At 35.1% G+C, this 20,223-nt stretch overlaps 1 protein-coding gene across 12 annotated transcripts in view; it reads right to left on the bottom strand.

Moving 5' to 3' along the window:
• Dmd (dystrophin) overlaps window positions 1-20,223 on the bottom strand; it is a 2,465,896-nt gene that overhangs the window by 409,418 nt on the left and 2,036,255 nt on the right. For 10 of the 12 annotated variants that reach the window (XM_051140917.1, XM_051140916.1, XM_051140911.1 and 7 more), the window contains 2 exons: window positions 14,546-14,718; window positions 6,790-6,946 (listed from right to left, as the gene is read on the bottom strand). In XM_051140917.1, the coding sequence (XP_050996874.1) occupies window positions 6,790-6,946; window positions 14,546-14,718 (330 nt within the window). Of the gene's footprint in view, window positions 1-6,789; window positions 6,947-14,545; window positions 14,719-15,405; window positions 15,534-20,223 lie in introns of those variants that run through there. The other 2 variants (XM_051140918.1, XM_051140919.1) reach the window with 2 other exon arrangements.

Here is a 20,223-nt window from a genome sequence, read left to right as displayed (position 1 = left end):
CTAGTTTGAAGATTTCCTCAAATGCCTAGAAATGCAATTCTAAAAATAAATGTGAAGTTTCTTCTATTCAGCATCTCCATATATGACTGTATAGAATATCACATATATACAAAGTGTCCTCTATTGCTAATAAAGAATAGATAAAAAGATATCTAACTCCTGCAGCATAGCTACTAAGACATCTTAGAACAGACATAACTTAAAATGAACTTTTCAAAATAGTGAAAATATTTAGAACTCTAAAGGCCAGACTATTGAATTCTGGAAGAAATCATTATCTTCCAATCATGCTTTTCAAAGGTGAGAGGGAAGACTGCATTTGTTAATGCAGAACTAACTCAGATCTTCACATTATGAAAGACATTTTTTATTTCTGTAGAAAGAAACCACAGAGACATCATCCACCTAACACATATACTAATATGAAGTGGAACTAAGTAGGCCAGCATTGACAATAGAATTAAAAATAAATAAATGTAAAATCTACAATGTGATTTGGGGATTTTATTGAATATCTAATCTTCTGCCTTACTTTGTTGGTGACATCTTAATAAATCTAACATGTATAATATATGACCTGACACATGAACAAGTAAACTACTTTATTTGAGCCTTTTCATTTATCAACAGCATCCTGGCTATAATGGATTTCTGTCCACTGTTTTAATAATGTATATATTGATTACTTCCATCTAAATTGTAACCAGAAAGGAAGCTTTGAAGGTGTCCTTGATGGTCTCCAGGGAAGGGCTTATACAGACTTTTAAATTGAAAGATGAAAACCTAACAGCAAATAATTTCATTAGTAAAAGTGCAAACAAAAAAGCTATTACCTACAGTGTTCTTATAATCAAGATCTAATCTACATTCGGATCTAGGATACAATGATTGGAATTAAATAAGCTTCTGGTTTATTGCAGCTCTCTTTGGATATTCTCCATTATGATTTCTTTTAAGACTCACTCTAGGTTAACCACAGAAGTAGACAAGTAATAAATATCACTTTAGTGGCTGCTCAAGTAAAACAAAGGAAGTCAATTTTAAAATATATAACTGTGCCATAATAATACACACTAATTGAAAGTGAGTCAGTCTAGTGAGGCAAGTAATTAGTAACTGTAAGAGCCAGGATAATATATTCCAAGGATATAAAATTGGTCAGTTTGTATTTGCTGAGGCACATTTGAGTTTTAATTATTTATAACACTTCAGCACATATGGAGTACTCTTTTATTAATTAAACTACAGAGCCATACAGTTAGAGTTTTTATGCTGCCCAGCTGGTTTGGGAAAAACAGATCTACTCTCATGGGTAAGAAAACTGCTTTTACAATGGAAACAGCAGTTGTGTGAACTATCTTGTCATTTTACCTACTATAAAGTCACATAATTTTCACCACAGCAACTAAGAATGCCTATATTATGAAATTATATGATTAGTATAAAGATAAACAAAAATATAAATGAACAATATATTTGATGAGTTTCAACTTTTTAATGGGATATGAGTTCTGTACTGGTTAGTTTTATATCAACTTTTAAAAAATCTGAGTCATGTTGGAAGATGGAAGCTCGGTTAAAAAATACTTCAACAACATTGGCCTGTAGACAAGCTTATAATGCACTCTCTCTCTCTCTCTCTCTCTCTCTCTCTCTCTCTCTCTCTCTCTCTCTCTCTCTCTTTCTCTCTCTCTCTTTTCTTCCTTCCTTTCTAAAAATATTCTGGGTTCTTTGTGAATTTCACATCATGTACCCCAATCCCACTCATCTACCCTCCCCTCATATCTGTCCTCCACCCTTACAACCTCTCCAACAATAGAGAAAAAGAAATCTCATTGTAGAAGCTGTAGTGTGTCACACTATGTCTCACAGTATACACTTTTGTCCATACTGTTTTGCTGCAAATGTTCATTGCAGTGAGCTATTGGTCTGGTATGAGGCCTTTGGCTTCTATTACACTATCAATACTGGATTCTCATGGGGACTCCTCTCAGATTTCCTGTTGTTGCCTTGTTAGGCTGGAGAAAAAGCTCAGAAGTTAACATCACTTGTTGCTCTTGTAGAAGACCCAGGTTCAGTTGCCAGCACCGACATGGGATTCACAATCATCCCTAACTCCAGTTCTAGGGACTTTGTTATTCTTTCTGACCTCTGTAGGTACTATGAATATAGATGTAAGCATATTTTTGATTGGTAGTTGATGTGTGGAGGCCAGATCACTGTGTATGATGTCACCCTTAGACTGGTGGTAATGGGTGTACAACGATAGGCTGAGCAATCCAGTAAGCTTTATTCCTCCATGGCCTCTGTATCAGTTCCTCATTCCAAGCTCCTGACTGGACTTCCTTAGATAACTGATTATAATATATAAGCTGAAATAAAATCTATTCACCTTTAAGTTGCTTTTGGACATTGTGTTTTATTACAGCAATAGAAGCCCTGAGTACGACAGGTTCAAAAGCAGTCCTCAAGGGCATAAATAGTTTATCGAAGACAGTAAAGAGATGATTTTAAAAAGTAATGCTGAAAATACATAGGTATTATGATTACAAGTGGTCCATCTTGAAACCCAGATCAGCAGTCATATAAACAGAAATGCTTTGTGATATCCACCACCATAAAGATATCCTGAGAAGCTCAGTTGTGCATTAGGCCAAGTCACAAGTAAAACTGTGTGTCAAAGCAATTCAATACACTTTACAAAAGGATGGTTAGTTACTCAAATGCTTGATGATTGAATCTGAGTAATTGCTGAAGGAAGGCAAACATGGGAGAAAAGAGGATCTCACAGCATATGAGAAAACATTACAAGTGGCTGTAAAATCCTAGGTATACATCTGAGTTATCAATTACACAAGCATATGTTACCTTTAACTCGATCATTTCCATTTTCTCAACACATAAGACTTTCCAAAAAATTTCTGAATGAAGATTGAGAATTTAAGTGTAAGTACTTGAACAGTATTAGTACAAATAGTAAGCTACTAGACCAAGTAGCCAGGTACAATAGTAGTTAAAGAAATATGCTGGAAAGGGGTATCATGGTAAGTCTTTTGACCAATTTCACTGTTTTTCCACTGCTGAACAAAGTAGTAGCCACAATCTGTATTTCTTTACTCTGTGTGCACTTTCCCAATGATTCATTTTCTTTAGCTTCTGGATCTCTAATAAAATTATACATTTTTTTGTAAAAATTCAGTCTCAATTTACTGTATCATACAAAGACTTCTATTCAAAACGCATATGCTTCTTTTGGCAGAAGAGGCGGAGAAAAGATCATAAGAGCCAGAGGCAATAGATGACTCACAGGAAGTAGAATCTTCTAGACACCAAGTATTAGTATACGTGTGAAGTTGCATACACTGTGGCAGTATATGCAAGACCTGCACAGGTTCAAATCATACAAAATCCCTGCGCTGATAAGGGAAAGTGGACAAAACTCCCACCCCTATCCATGAAAATATTTGCAATTGGTACATGTTGGGAAAAGGAAGTCAATTTTCTTCAGTGGTGTGACACTGAGCATAACAAAAAAATCCAGGGTAGGCCCCATACCCCAGAGTAGACGACCAACACAAAAAAATTCCATATTTTTTCTTGTCCACTTTTTGTTTTGATATTTTTTGTCTTTTTAAAGTTTGTTTAGGGTATTGCTGGGGCTTTGTGTAGTTTTCTTTGTTGTTGTTTTGAGATAGAGCTAAAACATGAATTTGGGAGGTGAGGACAATCTGATAGAGTATAGGAGAGGGGGAGAATATGATCAAAATATATTGTATAAATTATATCTTGCATGAAATATAATTATGCAAATTATTGCATTGTTTTAAAAAACAAAACATGTTCATTTTCTCAATGAATGTTATACATAAGCATTAATATTTGACTACTCAAAACTAGGACATAAAATGCAGCATTATTAAATTTTACCTTGATACAAAAATTAGTAATCTGAATTACATAAAAAGAAATAGCTTAAGAAACAGAATTTTTACCATTGTCTTTCAAAGACATCTGGGTCTTCCTATTTTTTCTTCTTTGTAAATTCCCATGTATTCTTCTTTGGAATAATATTAGCCCTGACCTTTTGCTAAGATGCTACCTTTGTCTGAGTGTCCAGAAAGAGCTTTCTTTTTAAAAATATATTTTATTAATTTATTTGATTACATCTCAATTGTTAGATCTTTCTTTTTTAAGACTGAACATACATAAGTGTTACCATTTTATCAAGGTTGTTTCATTTGATTGTAATTTATTTTGGTTGACTGTTTTATTTTTTTCTGGTCATGAACATTTTACTCCCATTTGAAAAACAGCAAACAAACAAACAAGCAAACAAATAAAAATAAAGCACTTATCAGTATCATCAGTATCTGCTATGTGTCAGATACTCCACTGGACTATATTGTTTTGAAAAGTGAAGTAAACAAAATATCTGCCTTCCCCATTCACAATATTCTTGAGAAGACAGAAATGAGAGAAAAAAAAGCAAACAATTGGTCACCAGTGATGGATGCTAGGGAAGGAATGACTCATTTATTATTCTGAACATTAAAGAGACATTTATCTTGTCAATCTTACATAAAGGGTTTAAAAATGGTGGGAAGAGGAAGCTAATAAATAAATTGGGACTGCTAATCCTCTATTCCAGAGACAAAGCACCTATCAAAACCCCCAATATCACATGAGAAGCTTTCTTTTTGTGTTGTTTGTTTATGACTCAGTTAAGGTTGCTAGGCAAAAACACCTTGACCAAAAAAAGCAAGTGGGGAGGTAAGGGCTTATTTGGTTTACATTTTCATACCCTAGTCACTGAAGGAAGTTAGGATAGGAATTAAAGCAGGGCCAGAACCTGGAGACAGGAGCTGATGCAGAGGCCATGGAGAGGTACTGCTTACTGGCTTGCTCTGCATGGCTTAATCAGCCTGCTTTCTTCTAGAACGCAGGGCCACCAGCCCAATGGTGGTTCACCCACAATGGGTCAGGCCTTTCTGCCTCAATTGCTAATTATGAAAATGTCCTACAATCTTGTCTACACTCAATCTTTTGCAGTCATTTTCTCAACTGAGGCTCGTCATTCTCCAGTGATTCTAGCTTGTGTCAAGTTGACGTAAAACTAGCCAGCATAGTCAGAGTTACCCAAGAGACTCCCAAAATATTCAAGCTATTCTATTGTCCCTGGTTGCCCACACTTAGGGGTTGAAGTTAAATTCTTATTGCTGTAGACACCATACACTTTACAAACAAGGCTGAGAGACCCCTGACCTGGAACTGTCCTGAAAGTCTCCCTGAGGAGTAGACAAGGAATCTTCCAAAAATGGGAAACAACTAACATTCCTATGACACCTATGAACCACAACAATAGCCAGAATTGCTTCATAAACTTAAGGGTATAATAGTGGCAGCTCTCCAGTTGAAATTAAGACATGTTCAACAATAGGGAACCATACTTACTACTGAAAACTTAGCCAACTACCCAGGGCTGGTGAAGTCAGAGATTGTGGAGGAGAAACTACAACGAGCACTTTATTAAACCAGCATAATCCTTAGCAACAATATAAACATTTATCCTTATACCCATAGACAAGTGTAGTTCTCACCCCTTACCAAGAGAATTTCTCTTGGTAATAGACTGAGACAATAACAGAAACCCACAACTGATCCAAATGCAGAGTTGTGTAGCCCTCCCAATTGATATATCTACGAATAGCTCCTACATCTAAGGCTCAGTAACACTGCAGAATATATGGTGGAAAGATTATAAGAACAAGAGGATTAGGGAGTATGAGGTGAGATTGTGTCAACTAGTAATATCAGAATCTACAGTCCTTAAGTCTTATCAATATGGCTGCCTAAACATGTTCTGAATAAGGACAACAGTGGATATGCCAAAAGGGACAAGAAAAATCCCTCAAGGCTTCCAAGCTACACAAAGAACTGCAGGAAACTAAGGATGCTTAGAATGGAGGAAATGGTCTTCTCCAGAAAGTAATACACCAAATGGCTATCCTATAACCACATAGTAATCTCTGAACACATATATACAAGTAACATTATACAGACTGAGCATATTATATGTAGGAAGATGCAGTAATGTGTGATGAAACAAGTTTCATGTAGTAACAAGTAATGAGAAAAGAGGCCATGGATTTAAAAGAGAGAAAGGAGGGGTATATGAGAAAGTTTGAAAGGAGGAAAGGTAACAGAAAATGATGTAATTATAATATCAAAAACTTAATCAAATGCAATATGTGGATCTCATTTTGATTATTACATTGAATCAGAAAACTTAAAAACATGATATATATGAGAAAAATGAATATGTAGAAATATTTGATAGGATACAATTACTGCTATTTTACAGTATTTTAATGCTACTGTATTTACTTACAATGAGCAAATCCTTCTCTTTTTGAGACACTTCCTAAAATACTTACAAATAAATAGAATATGATGAGATTTGGTTCAAAATTACAAGGGAATGAATAGAGGCATAGAAGAAATAATACTGTCCATGAATTGAGGATTGTTCATAATTTTCAAAGAACATGAATGTTTACTATAATATCCTGTCTACTCTTATAAATATTCAGTATTTTAAAATAGACAAAAGGATATTACTAATGCAAGTTTTTGATATTTAAAATATAATGGATGTGGATTATTTATAATTAACTCTTGGATAAAAGGAGTAAAATACTTCACTCTCATTTAATTTTTAATTGAAAATAATTTAAAAATAGTCATTTAATTTATACTATGCACAAGTCACTAGTCTCTAAAACACCCTACCCTGTGTATGTCATTCTGCTTCTGAACTGCTGGGAAATCACCGCCAATAGGTGCCTGCCGGCTCAATTCATCATCTTTCAGCTGTAGCCATACAAGAAGTTCCTGAAGAGAAAGATGCAAACGCTTCCACTGGTCAGAACTGGCTTCCAAATGGGACCTGAAAATTAACAGAAGCAAACTGTGTCAGAATGTCTAGAAGTATAATTGATGACTCTGCCAATTCCATTGCATTGGTTGGTTATTGCCATAATATGATATATTGTGTGCTAAAAAATAAAGCCATCAGTAACAATATAGTTGCCTGATTTTATGAGGCATAAAATGGGGTGTGTGCCTATTCTGATGAGACTTTTGAGGAAAGGACACATTCAGTTACATGTGTTTTTCCATGTGCAGAGTTCTGGGAACTTTGACATGGCCTGCATATGAGAATCAAATGCTTCTCCATCCTGTTTCTGTCAATAATTTTTAATGTTTCTGGTAGAAAAAGACTTTAGCACCAGTAACTAATAAAACTCCTTAGTTTTCATGTGACTCATACTGGAATTCTCTCTGCTTTGAGAAATGGAAATGTCTCTTCTTACATTTCCATTTTTTCCATTTCCTACACCATGCGCGGCCTTTTCCTTTGAGTCCTTCTGTCTGGTATTTCCCACCTCTGTTTCCCATGTGCTTCTCTTGCCCCTCTACCCTTCCTTATTCGTTTATGCCTGGGATTTGTTTTTCATCAAATTCAAACACTTTTTGCATTGTTTCCTTTGAGTAAAATGTATGGAGATAACAACTCACTAGAAGTGAAAAACAGATATTTGTCAGAGGGCTTCCCCGAAACATGAATAATTTAGGCAAGAGACTAAGAGCTTTCTGTATCAGCTGTATTTAGAACATGTTAATCCTTAGAAGCCATGTAGGAATATACCAATGAATGATTTGTGCTGTATAACTCATATTTCATTTGAGGAGGAGAAACTAAATTAATAAAATAAATCATCATCCAGAAAACAAAGAGGAAAGTTACAGTGCTTTTGTCCTCAGGTCAATCTGCGACCATGCAGCATCACTTTCATTTTATCAGCAAGCACTAATTAATTGATAAAAATTAATGCTGCTAATAACATAAATACACTAAAGTCTCCAGAGCTACCAAAAAATTTAATGCAAAGCAGTCAGGTAGAAGACCACTTCCCCTTTCCACTCAATAACTTAGCCTAATATTTCCAATATAACTCTCTTTCTGGACTTAGAGTTTCTAGAATATGTACTTACTACTGAAACTAAATTATTTCAAAATTTCTGAAAGATACTCTAATGAAGACATAAATGTCTTTAAAATTGGCAAATAAATGTTCAATTTAAGGAATATGAAAAAAGCAACCAGAAAAACCCACAAAGGGAGAAAGTACTAATTGCATCATTGCTTATGATATTGAAAAATTAGAAGCCACATAAATATTCAGTGCTTAGGACTGTATTATATCTATGATAGTAATGTCAAACAATGAAATCTCTTGAAGCATTCAGTATGATAGCCTAGGCAAACTTATGCATATGGAAAAAGAGAAGCAAAGGACCATAGGGAAGGAGTGGAGCTGAAATAGTCAGAAAATCATACCCAGTTAAAAAGAATTCTAAGTTGTAGTTTTCAAATGGCAGGGTACATAAGAGTGTAGAATAAGAGTGTAGAATAACTTGCTTGAAATACAGATCTCCAGGCCTTGCTTCCAAAATCTCAGCAATTTTAAGACATGTTTTCACAGCTCTTCAGCTGAGCTCTAACAACACTGAGAAATTATTTCTTAAAGTACTACTTTTATAACTTAGTTTTACAATGAATCTGAGTTGTTTAGGGGTTAAGATGTTTTTAGGTCTAGATAGATGTTTTAAGTTGATAATGACAATAGGTTATGGAGATCAATTAACATTCAGAATTTTAGATTCCCCAAGATAGTAAACATGTTTTCTTCAAGGCTGTCAAATACAAATAGCCAAACACCAAATGTAACATTTATACAATTCCTGATTGTGTCATGGTTCTTTTTGCCATAGGTAGTTTATTGTATTTTTGGGTAGTAATATAAATGTATATGTAAAAAATAAAAATATATTTAATTAATAAAAAAGAAAAAAAGTATTGCTTTTAGTTATTTAATGCTATATGTGGGATTTCTATTAAAGAGGTTGCATCTCCTTGACATAATTTGAAGGCGATCTAAATATAAGGAAACAGTATTAGGTTGGAAATAGTTTTCTTTAACACATTAAACTTGTGAAATGTTTCTGAGGCACTCGTAATTTATATGTTGGAAGAAGCTACTAGTTGTATTTTAATGACTACATATCAAATACTTGTGAACAATTAGACTATTTTTGTGTTTGGAAAGCCATCTCCTGGAAAAAAGATATGGGATCTGCTGTTCACTTTCTGTGTTTGGATTTTTTTTTCAAAAGATGTTAGCATTAAGATGAGCCTTAGATATTATAGCTCAAACACCCTGTTTGTAACTGGAGGAAAAGCAGGCCTAGAGGTCCAAAAACAACTGCTGAGGTATATCTGTTATATGCCCATATTTACATATGAGACGAGAATCACAAGTCACCCTTAGCTAAGGAAGGCCCGTAAGCATCCTGGTTTTAACCAAATATGAATAGAAAGTAAAAGAGGTGGTTTGAAGAGGCATACTCAGCGTCTATCCATTCCCTATTAATCTTTATTAGTGAGGACAAGAGCCTGTGGACTATTAGACTCTAAAAAGACAAATGCATCTTGAAAAAATTTACACAAATTATAAGGTTTAGGTACTTTTAGGTGTGTATGGATGTACTGCTTGATATTTAAAGAACTCTTCAGAGACAGGACTCTAAAAATTATGTGGATGATAAAGTGGTTGTTATTTCTCTAGAAACAGATACTTCAAATGTGATTTGGTTGCTGCCCAGTTTGAAATCCTTACTAAAACTTTACTCTGAACAGCACATATTCATAAAACAAATTGTGCTCTATTGAATTATTTTTTTTTACATAGTCTTCCTTTATAAAGCAAGTGATATAACCTGTATGCTGCTGTATAACACAAAAGCACATTTGACAGAAAAAAGGAACAGATGCTGATAATACAATAAAAAACTGCAGAAATAAAGTGGGAGCTGTGGGATTAAATAAATAGAGACAATTAAACTCAAAGAGAAGTAAATATACTTTTTCTAGCTAGGCCTTGAACTCCAACTTCCAACATAAGTAACATTCCAAAAGCAAAAGAAAGGTCAGAGATACTCAAAGATTCCCAAAGTTGCTTTTATTACCTCTCCAAAATAGGACGACTCTTCTTTCATTTTCTCTTTGTTCTCCACTATGGAAAAAACCCTCTCCACTGTAAGTAATGCCAAGTCTTCCCTAAGAGATTCTTGGCTTCTGTAGAACGTGCTAATGCTCCTATCTCTAAACTGATGTTCAAAATGTAATAATCATGAAATTCATATAGTATTTACAAGATTTTTCTGCCAAGCATAAGAATATAAAATATAAATTTGCTGAAGGTATATCAATAACACATTAAGTATTCCTCATAGTGAAATGTGTAAACAATAATGTGGGAAGACTTGAATACAGATTAAACACATCTTCATAAATGTTGCTTCTGTAAAAATAAAAAATCATGTGAACACTTCTGAAATTCTTACTAGATTTAAAGTCAAAGTGAAAAGTTGTGGATACTGTCTATTTTAGCCTGAGAAACACAGTCTGCCTAATCATCATTCTGGGATTGGACAGTCTCAATACTCTGTGTATGTATTCATGCTTACTAATTTCTATATGTAAGTAGAAAGATTACTGGATTTCCACATTTTACCTTGCTCTATGGAACTGAGCTGTCACTGACTACTTATTAGTAAACCTTGTGGACAATATGTGATATGTTAATTACTATGGAGGGGATGACCCATGTTTCTTGAATGGAACATCAAGAAACAATATTTCAAGCACTTTTCCTCAAAAGCATTCTATTTGCTTTTAATACTATATTCTAAAAATAATCAGTGCCACACAAATATCTTTTTAAAAAAAATCAAGGACCTGCGGAGAATAATAAATTGGTAAAATGCTTGCTCCCATGAGAGACAGGAAACTGCTAGAAATCAAAACTGGATTAGAAAGCACAATATAGTTGCTCAGAGTTTCATGTTGGGGAGGGGCTAGAAGGATGCTGAGTGAGAAAGATACAATGGGGGTGGGACAAAGAAAGAAGAGAAAAAGGGAAGAGGTTAGAAACCAATGGAATGAGTAAGATGTGTACACAAGACCAAAATTTTTGAACAAAGGGGTAATGTGAGAGAAACTGTATCCCAGGTAAAGTATTTTTGTACAACTGTTGCTGTCATTATCTGAAATACATGAATGATTTCAGAAGCCCTCACAAAACAATGAACTTGCCACATTTTCTAGTATATAATTTGCTATAACCTACAGAAACAAGGTTGTTTTCCGAGAATATTTTTGAGCTCTAAAAAAATCCTGTACTGACATTAAAGTTAAAAAAATGCCCCAATTGGCAATCATCTCAATGCTTCTTTATCTTATTTCATAATATCCCCAGTTACTACCTGTGCTGTGCCAATGGTATGTAGTGAGTGATACCAGTATTTCAGTCAAGTGTCAAGATAAAGTAAAATAAGTGGATGTGAAGAATAACTTTCTTCTCATAATTGAGTGTTTACAGCATATTCTAGATTTTTACAGAGACCTATTTGAAAGCACAAATCATTAATCAGAATATTCAAATTGCAGAATTCACAGCACCTTCCATAAGCTAATGCAACCATTTTCTGCTTGATTAATCACAGGAAGAATTAAACAGCAGCAATTGGTATATATGACATTTCTGAAATGAAGAGCCCATATCTTGCCTACATGCTGTTTACCACTTTCAATTCTTTTATTTCATCAAGGTCACCTAAAGTAGAAAAAAAAGCATGAAGAGAATTTTCACACAGTTATTGCCCTTTTCTTTTTCTTTCCTGCCAAGTGGGAATCACGTTTCTTTTCTTCAACCATCTAACTATTCACATTATCATGTTTTAATATTTTTAAGGACAGTGTTATAAACCTGGCCTTGGTCATTACATACTTGGACTTCTCTTAAAAATTTGGACTGTAGAAAACCAATTAGAGACTCTCTATAATTTGAAAATGCAATATCCCTTTGTTGCCCCCAACTCATCATTAACACATAGAATTCAAAAACCTTGGGAAGAATGCTGAGATCCAGATGAGATTCTAGGAGGCTGGGTGCAAACTTAAAGAGAAGCTTTGTAAAAATAACTCCTTTCTGTTGACATATTTCTCAGCTCAGTATTTTCAATTATGATGCATTTATTTGTGAAATTTCCTTTCCTTATTCTACTCTACAGAATGTCTTGATGATTAGAAGCTCATATGATGAAGTTAGACTCACTGTGAACAGGTCTTAGACATGCCACTTAGTAATTGGGTCACTTTCAGAAACTTATTTAACCTCTCTGTCCTTCATTTTCTTTGAAGGCTAAAACAGTATAAGAATGAAATCTACCTTTCAGGGCTGGTGATAATATCACACATGTCAAACACTATGAAATGCATAGAGTAGTGGATGGGACATATGCACTCCTTGTGCTACTTGCTAGCATTATTATTGTTTCAGACTGGGTAGAATTTTAACAATGGTGCTTTCGATTTAATAAAAATTCAGGTGTTTTTAATAGCTGAGTAGTATTCCATAGTGTATATGTACCACAGTTTCTTTATCCACTCTTCTACTGAGGGACACTTAGGCTGTTTCCATGTTCTGGCTATTATGAATAAGGCTGCTATGAACATGGTTGAGCAAATTTTCTTGTTGTGTGCTGGAGCATCCTCTGGGTATATTCCAAGGAGTGGAATAGCTGGGTCTTGAGGAAGCCCTATTTCCATTTTTCTGAGATAGCACCAGATAGATTTCCAAAGTGGCTGTACTAGTTTGCATTCCCACCAGCAATGAAGGAGTGTTCCTCTCTCCCCACATCCTCGCCACATGTGGTGTCGCTTGAGTTTTTGATCTTAGCTATGGAATACTACTCAGCTATTAAAAACAAGGAATTCCCGAAATTTGTGGATAAATGGATTAAGCTAGAAATGATCATAATGAGTGAGTTAACCCAGAAGCAGAAAGAATCAAATGGTATATACTCACTTATATCTGCATACTAGCCCAAGGGGCATGTCCCGAAAGCCTTCACTTACCAGGAAACTGGGACAGAGGGGAAGGCATCCTATTGGGACTCTAAATGAGAGACGCATGGGAGGATAGCAAAATAAAAGGATCCAGAGGGTCCTAGAAACCTACAAGTAGAACATTATGATAGGCAGATTTGGGCCCAGGGGTCCCGCTCAAACTAAGGCACCAGCCAAGGACAATACAAGAGGTAAACTTTAAACCCCTTCCCAGATCTAGCCAATGGTCAGAATATTCTCCACAGTTGAGTGGAGAGTGTGATATGACTTTCTCACGTAATATGGTGCCTCACATTTGACCATGTCCCCTGGAGGGGGAGACCTGGTGGCACTCAGAGGAAGGACAGCAGGTAGCCAAGAAGAGACTTGATACCCTATGAGAATATATAGGGGGAGGTAATGCCCCTCAGGAACAGTCATAGGGGAGGGGAATAATAGGAAAATGGGGGGGGGAGAAATAGGAGGATACAAGGGATGGGATAAACATTGAGATGTAACAAGAATAAATTAATTAAAAAAAAGAAAAAATAAATAAAATAAAATAAAAGCAAAAAAAAAAAAATTCAGGTGTTCATCTTCCTTATGAAGGTTGTTGCAATTGTAGACAATTTAAGAGAACTATAAAGAAGGGAAAAAAACTTTTTTCTATTACGAAGTGAATTTGTCCTTCTCTACCTCTCTTCGTGAGCATTCCTTTTACAGGTACACACACACACACAAATGATGAAAGCACACAAAAATTAGTGCATTAGGAACCCAAATCAATCAGAAGGTATGAAGCTTTGTTTCTCCTCCGTGCATTTTACAGCTTCATAGGTAACACTGGGCACTTCACAGACCAGCTCTCCTCTTTTGTCCATCTATATACCTATGTCAGCCATACAAGGATGCCAAGAGCTTCCTTTCACCTTTTTTAGCAAGGGACAAGATTCATCCATTCACTTCTCAAATCAAGCAGATATGCCAAAGGCAAAATCCAAGTTTAGTGTACCTACAGAGAATGCCTCAACAAAATCTAAGAGAGAGCAAATGATAAAAAATTGCTATAATCTTCTTAGCTGCAGGAGCTCTGGAGAGACTGTCTTTAAATTGTTAATTATAATGTACTCTGTTTTTAAAAGAATGTCCTTTGGTTTTGCATTTAGAGAGATGCCAAAGAGAGAATGCCATAACAAACATTCTCTAATTTTATTGCTTTTTGTATGACACTGTGATAAACCCAAGAGAAAACTGAAATTAGGATTGCTGTGCTCCCTTTTTAAAATTGACTCTAATGTCTTAATGTGCATCTCTCCTGTGGTTATAAAACAGTCCCATTTTAATCTACCCGGAACCTTCAAGTATCATCTACATTCCAAGCAAATGAATGATTCATTTATTCAAAATAAAATGAATCATTTGGAAATTGGGTGATTTACATAAACATATGAGATATTAGGTACCTGTGCTAGGAAAATGAGGATAATTTTATCTTTATTCACATCTGGATGCCCCCCTCTTATCATTGCCTACCTAATGTTGAGAGATTTTTTCCGAAGCTCACTCCACTTGAAATTCATGTTATCCAAACGTCTTTGTAACAGGGGTGCTTCATCTAAACCTTCCAAGGATCTCAGGATTTTTTGGCCATTTTCATCAAGATTGTGATAGATGTCCGTGTGAGCTTCAATTTCTCCTTGGAGATCCTACCAGACAGCAGGAAGAACACTTTCAGAATTATCAAACAAAAAGCCTAGCTGTGAATGTGAATTTGAAGAACTTTGAAAAAAATTAGTTCAAAAGAGATTCTAATTTGGAAACTAACAAGAAAATATGCCCTGCACATAATTTTTGGTGTCCTGTTTTGTCAAATCATTATCTTTATGAATTAGAATTAATGCATTTATAGCAAAATTCACAAGTTAAAATTTCTATTCCATGTATGAAATACTCTGATACACACATATACATATATTTTGTGAAATAAAATGACATAATAAAGTAGATCCTAATGGTAATTATCTCACTACAAGACAAGTCATTATATTTTCAATGCATGTATTAATCTGTTTGCTGACTGTGACCATAAAAGTAAGAAAAAGTGTAGAACCACAGTTGTGCTTGGTCCACCACACCAGCAAATTAATAGAAATCAACAAGAGAAGAGCATCTTCTTGACAACACACAGTAAGTTTACCTTGGTGCTATGGGTGCATACATAGATTACAATATCATACAACAATTACTAAGCATTCCCATTTAAAATACCATCATATTTTCAGGCTTAGCAGATAGAGAGTCCATAGGACCTTGGTAAGAGTTATGACCAGAGGTATGCATTAAGTTTCATTTGTATAGACACACACAAAAATACCATAATACAAGAATCTGACCTTTACATGATATGTCTTCCTGTGCAACATTGTCAGCTTCAACCGGGGACTACAGCACTTATCCTGTTGCATAGCAAACCTAAGAAACCCCAAAACTGAAATGGTCCCTGCTTTAAAATGCCAGCTTTGCTTACATTCTGTTGACAGAATGAGTTTAAGAGCACAGGCTTAGACAGTCAATAATCATAATCGGCCACTTTGTACTCCTTGCTAAATGAGAGCCAAGCGTGTGGATGTGGGAGGGACCTCAAAGAATGGAGGCCAGGAATATGCAACTGACAGTTTATATTAAACAGCCAACTTTTCTTATCATTTTGCCATAATAAGGCAGAGACATTATAAATTCATTTTATATATGTGTTTCCCTCCTTGTTCCCAGCAGAACAGTCAAAGCCAAAGGAACATTCCTTAGAGAGCTGCCGGGTACCAGCATTCCATTCTGCCTACACAATGAATGGAGGCTTTGTACATTATTTGACTTGTTTTTAGAGATTTGTATGCTTCTGTTCAACAAGTTTAAAAATTCATTCTGAAGCCCTGAAAAATTGGATTGATCTGTGTGAAAAGAGAAAGAGGGGGGGAGGGAAGGAAGGGAGGAAGGGAGAGGGAGGGGTGGAGGAATGACTCTCTGTCTCTTAGTCTTTCTAAAATTGAATTAAATGACCACTATAAAGCAAAAGGAAAAGTGGCAGCAATAACATGTTAGTAATTCTGAAGATGTGGCTCATATTTTCAGTCACAGTCACTTTAAATGCAGAAGTTTATGTGCTGCAGAAGTAAGGTAGATGGACAATGAATGTTTCCTGTCACTATTTTTGGCAACCGAAGTAGCCCTGACAGACTCTGAATACTAGAAAGGGAATACAGATGGGATGACCTCAGATGCTAAAGGAAGGGAATTAATAAAACAGATGGAAGAACATCTATTCCTATCACAAAAAACTTGGGGCTTTTCTGAGAGGTTATAGCTGGATTTCACAACCAGAAAATATAGTAGAAAATTATTCATGAGTTTCTTGCAGCATGGAGTTTAATCAGATAAACATCATTCCAGGATTTTCTTCTTCTCTTTTTTCCTGTCTCTCTGGGATACTGGGATACATGCCGCCACACACACACACGGTTTCACAGCTTTGCTCACAAGATCTTCCTGTCTCAGTCTTTGAAATTTTGTTGTCACGCACATGCAACACGACACACACAATTTTGCTTCTTCATTTTTAAATACATATGATATACCTAATTTGCCCCTTCTTCAGCAAAAGAAAAGGTGTGCTAATTATCTAAATAATTTAGGACAGAAAATCAGACCTAACTTTGATAGCATTCTCTCAGTTGACTCCCGTACTTTAGTTTCAGACTTTGTATACAACCTAAAGTTTCTTTCCAGCAGATGCACTGAGGGAACCAAAATTAATCTGGGTATGTTCAGGAACATTATTCTCTCTCTCTCTCTCTCTCTCTCTCTCTCTCTCTCTCTCTCTCTCTCTCTCTCTCTCTCTGTCTCTCTGTCTCTGTCTCTGTCTCTGTCTCTGTCTCTCTCTCTCTCCCTCTCGCTCTATGGAACTGAGATGATTCTGAGGGCATTACACATATAACAGCTCTACCAACACTGAGATACAAATCCAGCATAGAAAACAATTTAACAAATAGAATGAATGTTCAAACATTCTAAGCATATAAATGATCACATATTTGAATTTTTCTACTTTGCCCTGATAACAAAGACTCAGTCTTAATTAGCAGTTCCTTAAGAACATGTGTAGCATGAAACGCTCAATACCTTTCTTTGCTGAATAAGAGAGGACTTCTGAAGTGCAAATAGAATGTACTGCATATAAACCTCTAGTAACAATTATTTGTTTAGTCTTGGCCTTGTGGGAAATATATAAGGAATGCAAGTGATAGTTATGTTTACAAGTGTGTGTTTTTCATTTAATTCATTTATATTACTGATGACATATTGATGAGAAATTCTTGCCAAATCTCATAAACACTGGTATCAAAACACCTCCCTTTAGAAAGGCACACTGACTGAAGTACTGTGCTGGGATTGGCAGGCAAATCTTAGGTCAGTTATAGTTTTCTAAGTTGTGATGGTAGTGTAAGAAAACAAATGAAATAGGTGCAGTAAGAGTTTTGTATATTGCCAAGTTTTAAATGAATCTATCAATCTGATCATTTCTTCTTAGCACTGGCTCCTGGTGAGTCTCATCTCATTTTCTATGTGTCACAGATGAGAGAAGTTTAAGTAACTTGCTTAAAGTTACATATCTAGTAAGTGTTACAACTGGAAAATTGATCCAGTTTTGTTAACTTTACTAGATCCTAGGCCATCTCTACTAACATGTATGAGTTTTAGGTGCAATATGCAATAGTTATGGAAGCTGCAGAAAGAAAACTAATGCTGAAAGAAAAGAACACTAAAATTAGAATTAATAATTTTGATTTAAACACACACACAAAACATTTACTCACATAGATCACTTGTTTTGAGTGAAAAATTAAATTCTGACTAGATTTTTCATTTTGCAACAGGACATCCAGGACCACCTATAGAATTTCTCTGATTTCAGAAAAGAAACTCTCCTAGTGATTCATCTTTTTGCTTACAGGTCCATGGGGAAAATTGTTTACATTAGGGAATGGCCCAAAACACCAGAATAAGTATAATACTGCCACATTTCTTTGGGATGGAAGACTATTGCCAAATATGTCAACGTATAGGACTCATGTATGATGCCCTGACCTTGAAGTGAGTATTGGTAAGGGACACAGGACTCTCTTTTAAAAAGTTTATAATGGAGGAGATTTTTCAGCACCAACATGTAGTGTGAATTGTAGGTGAGGAGTAAACATGGATACAGGAGGTAGGATACAGCTATTTGCATGAAGCTACCTGGAGGTCATTGGTCTTAGGCTTGTATTGGACTTAGAAACATAGAAAGGCAAACGTAGAAAATAAGCAAGATTCTCAGAGGTCAATCAATCTGAAGGTATGAATATAGAGTATTTTTCACAAAACATTTTATTTCTTGGCTAACTAGAAAAGATCACTCAAATCATAGGTACTACATCCATTGCAGCTAACTGTTTTCATTTCTTTGCTCTCTTTGTGATTGTATTTTCCTAGAAAGATAAATAGCTAGTGAATAGTGAAAAATATTCTTGTGTATGCATTAGAAACAACATATGTAAGACTCACTCTACATTAGCCATTGGTCAAAGAACTATGCATGAGGACACTTAATCTTTTCAATAACCCTTTATAGTACACAACATTATCATCTCCATTTCCATGAAACAGGGAATTTATAGTAAAGTTAAAGAAGTTCACATAGCTATCAAACAGTGTTGCCAGGTTTTGAACCTAGACAGTTAGACTTCAAGGCATGTGCTCTTAGTCACAAGGCTACATTATATCTGATGTTTTAACTGACTGGTGATAACTTTTCATATTAATAATACTCCAACATATATTTCACTAATATGACATTGCTGTGAGATAGTAGAAACTTCCATTGGTTTCAGTATCCAAAGAACTATTTTATGATCTTATTCTTCTATGGAGTGGTAAATACAGATTTATCAGTGGATGGAGATGCAACATGAAGGAACATGAAACTGAAAAAAAAAGAGTTCAAATGGAAAAAATATATATTCTTGTCTAGAAAAGTTTATGGTCTCAAACTACAATTCTGGAGAACATTCATCACTGAGCACCAAGGAGGCTCAGACATGATATTAAGAAACAAGACCAGAATTTAAAATAATTTAGGATGAGTACTCGACTTCCGGAAGGAATTTAGGAATCTTCACATGTTCTTATTTTTCCCTGAGTGTCTAATCTCTTGTTAATTCCCATTTCAGCATCCAAGGAACCCTTAAGTCAAAGGCAGCTAAATAGATATATGTTTGATTCCTTCTCTTACTTTTTGACATATTAGCAGCTTAACACTGAGACCACTTCCTATGCTCAACTTCACTAAACCTAGATAATAATACCTATCTAGATGGTGGGTTGCTTTGGATGTTATTGGCAGTGATTTTGCAAAAACACTTTAAAGAGCACACAGAACACAAGTCTTTAGGAAATAATAGGCAACATAAAGCTTAGTATTACAAGGAGATCCATATGGAAAATCCAGAGATAAAAATAGACTTCATGAAGTGATGTGATTTCTCTTAGGTCAGAACGGATAAACAGAATTCAGAAAACAAAGGGAAGAAGATATTCCAGGTAGGGAGACTGGTGTAGAAATGGCATTAATGTGAAACAAGCTTAATTTATGAGCAGTGGTAATAAATTGCACTACCTGAATGGAATGGAAAATGAGTGGTAAGGAGAAATGGAATAGGTCAAGTTCCCTAAATTTAAAAGGTGAGAAAACTACTTAGAAAGTTATTGAAAATAAAAGTTTACAACAGAAAGTACAAAGATGAGATTACTGAATGTTTCAGTTATTCTATTTAATTATTATTCTATGTCATTCAACATATAGAATGATCCTTGGTGTTCATAAGCAGTAAAGCAATTGTGGAAGAGTATTAAAAGCTATGCCATTGTTTAGATAGAGGAATCATGAAGAGGGATGACAGTAACAATTAGTGCTGTACACTTCTTGTTATTATCTAAAGCCATAGATGACTAGACTATTCTAAATTATAGTATTTTCTTACCTATGTATATAGAATTAATTTTCTCTAAAAAAGGATTCAGCAAACAAATTCAACCACTATAAAAACAATAGTATAGAGAGTTCTTAGACAACTAAAACACAAAATTACCGTATACGTATGTAATCCCACCTCTGACAT

This window comes from Acomys russatus, chromosome X (genome assembly GCF_903995435.1).
Source record: "Acomys russatus chromosome X, mAcoRus1.1, whole genome shotgun sequence".
In the NCBI taxonomy this organism is placed as follows: Eukaryota; Metazoa; Chordata; class Mammalia; order Rodentia; family Muridae; genus Acomys; species Acomys russatus.
Note: the sequence above shows the minus strand (reverse complement) of the source record. Positions and strands in the feature narration are given on the sequence as shown.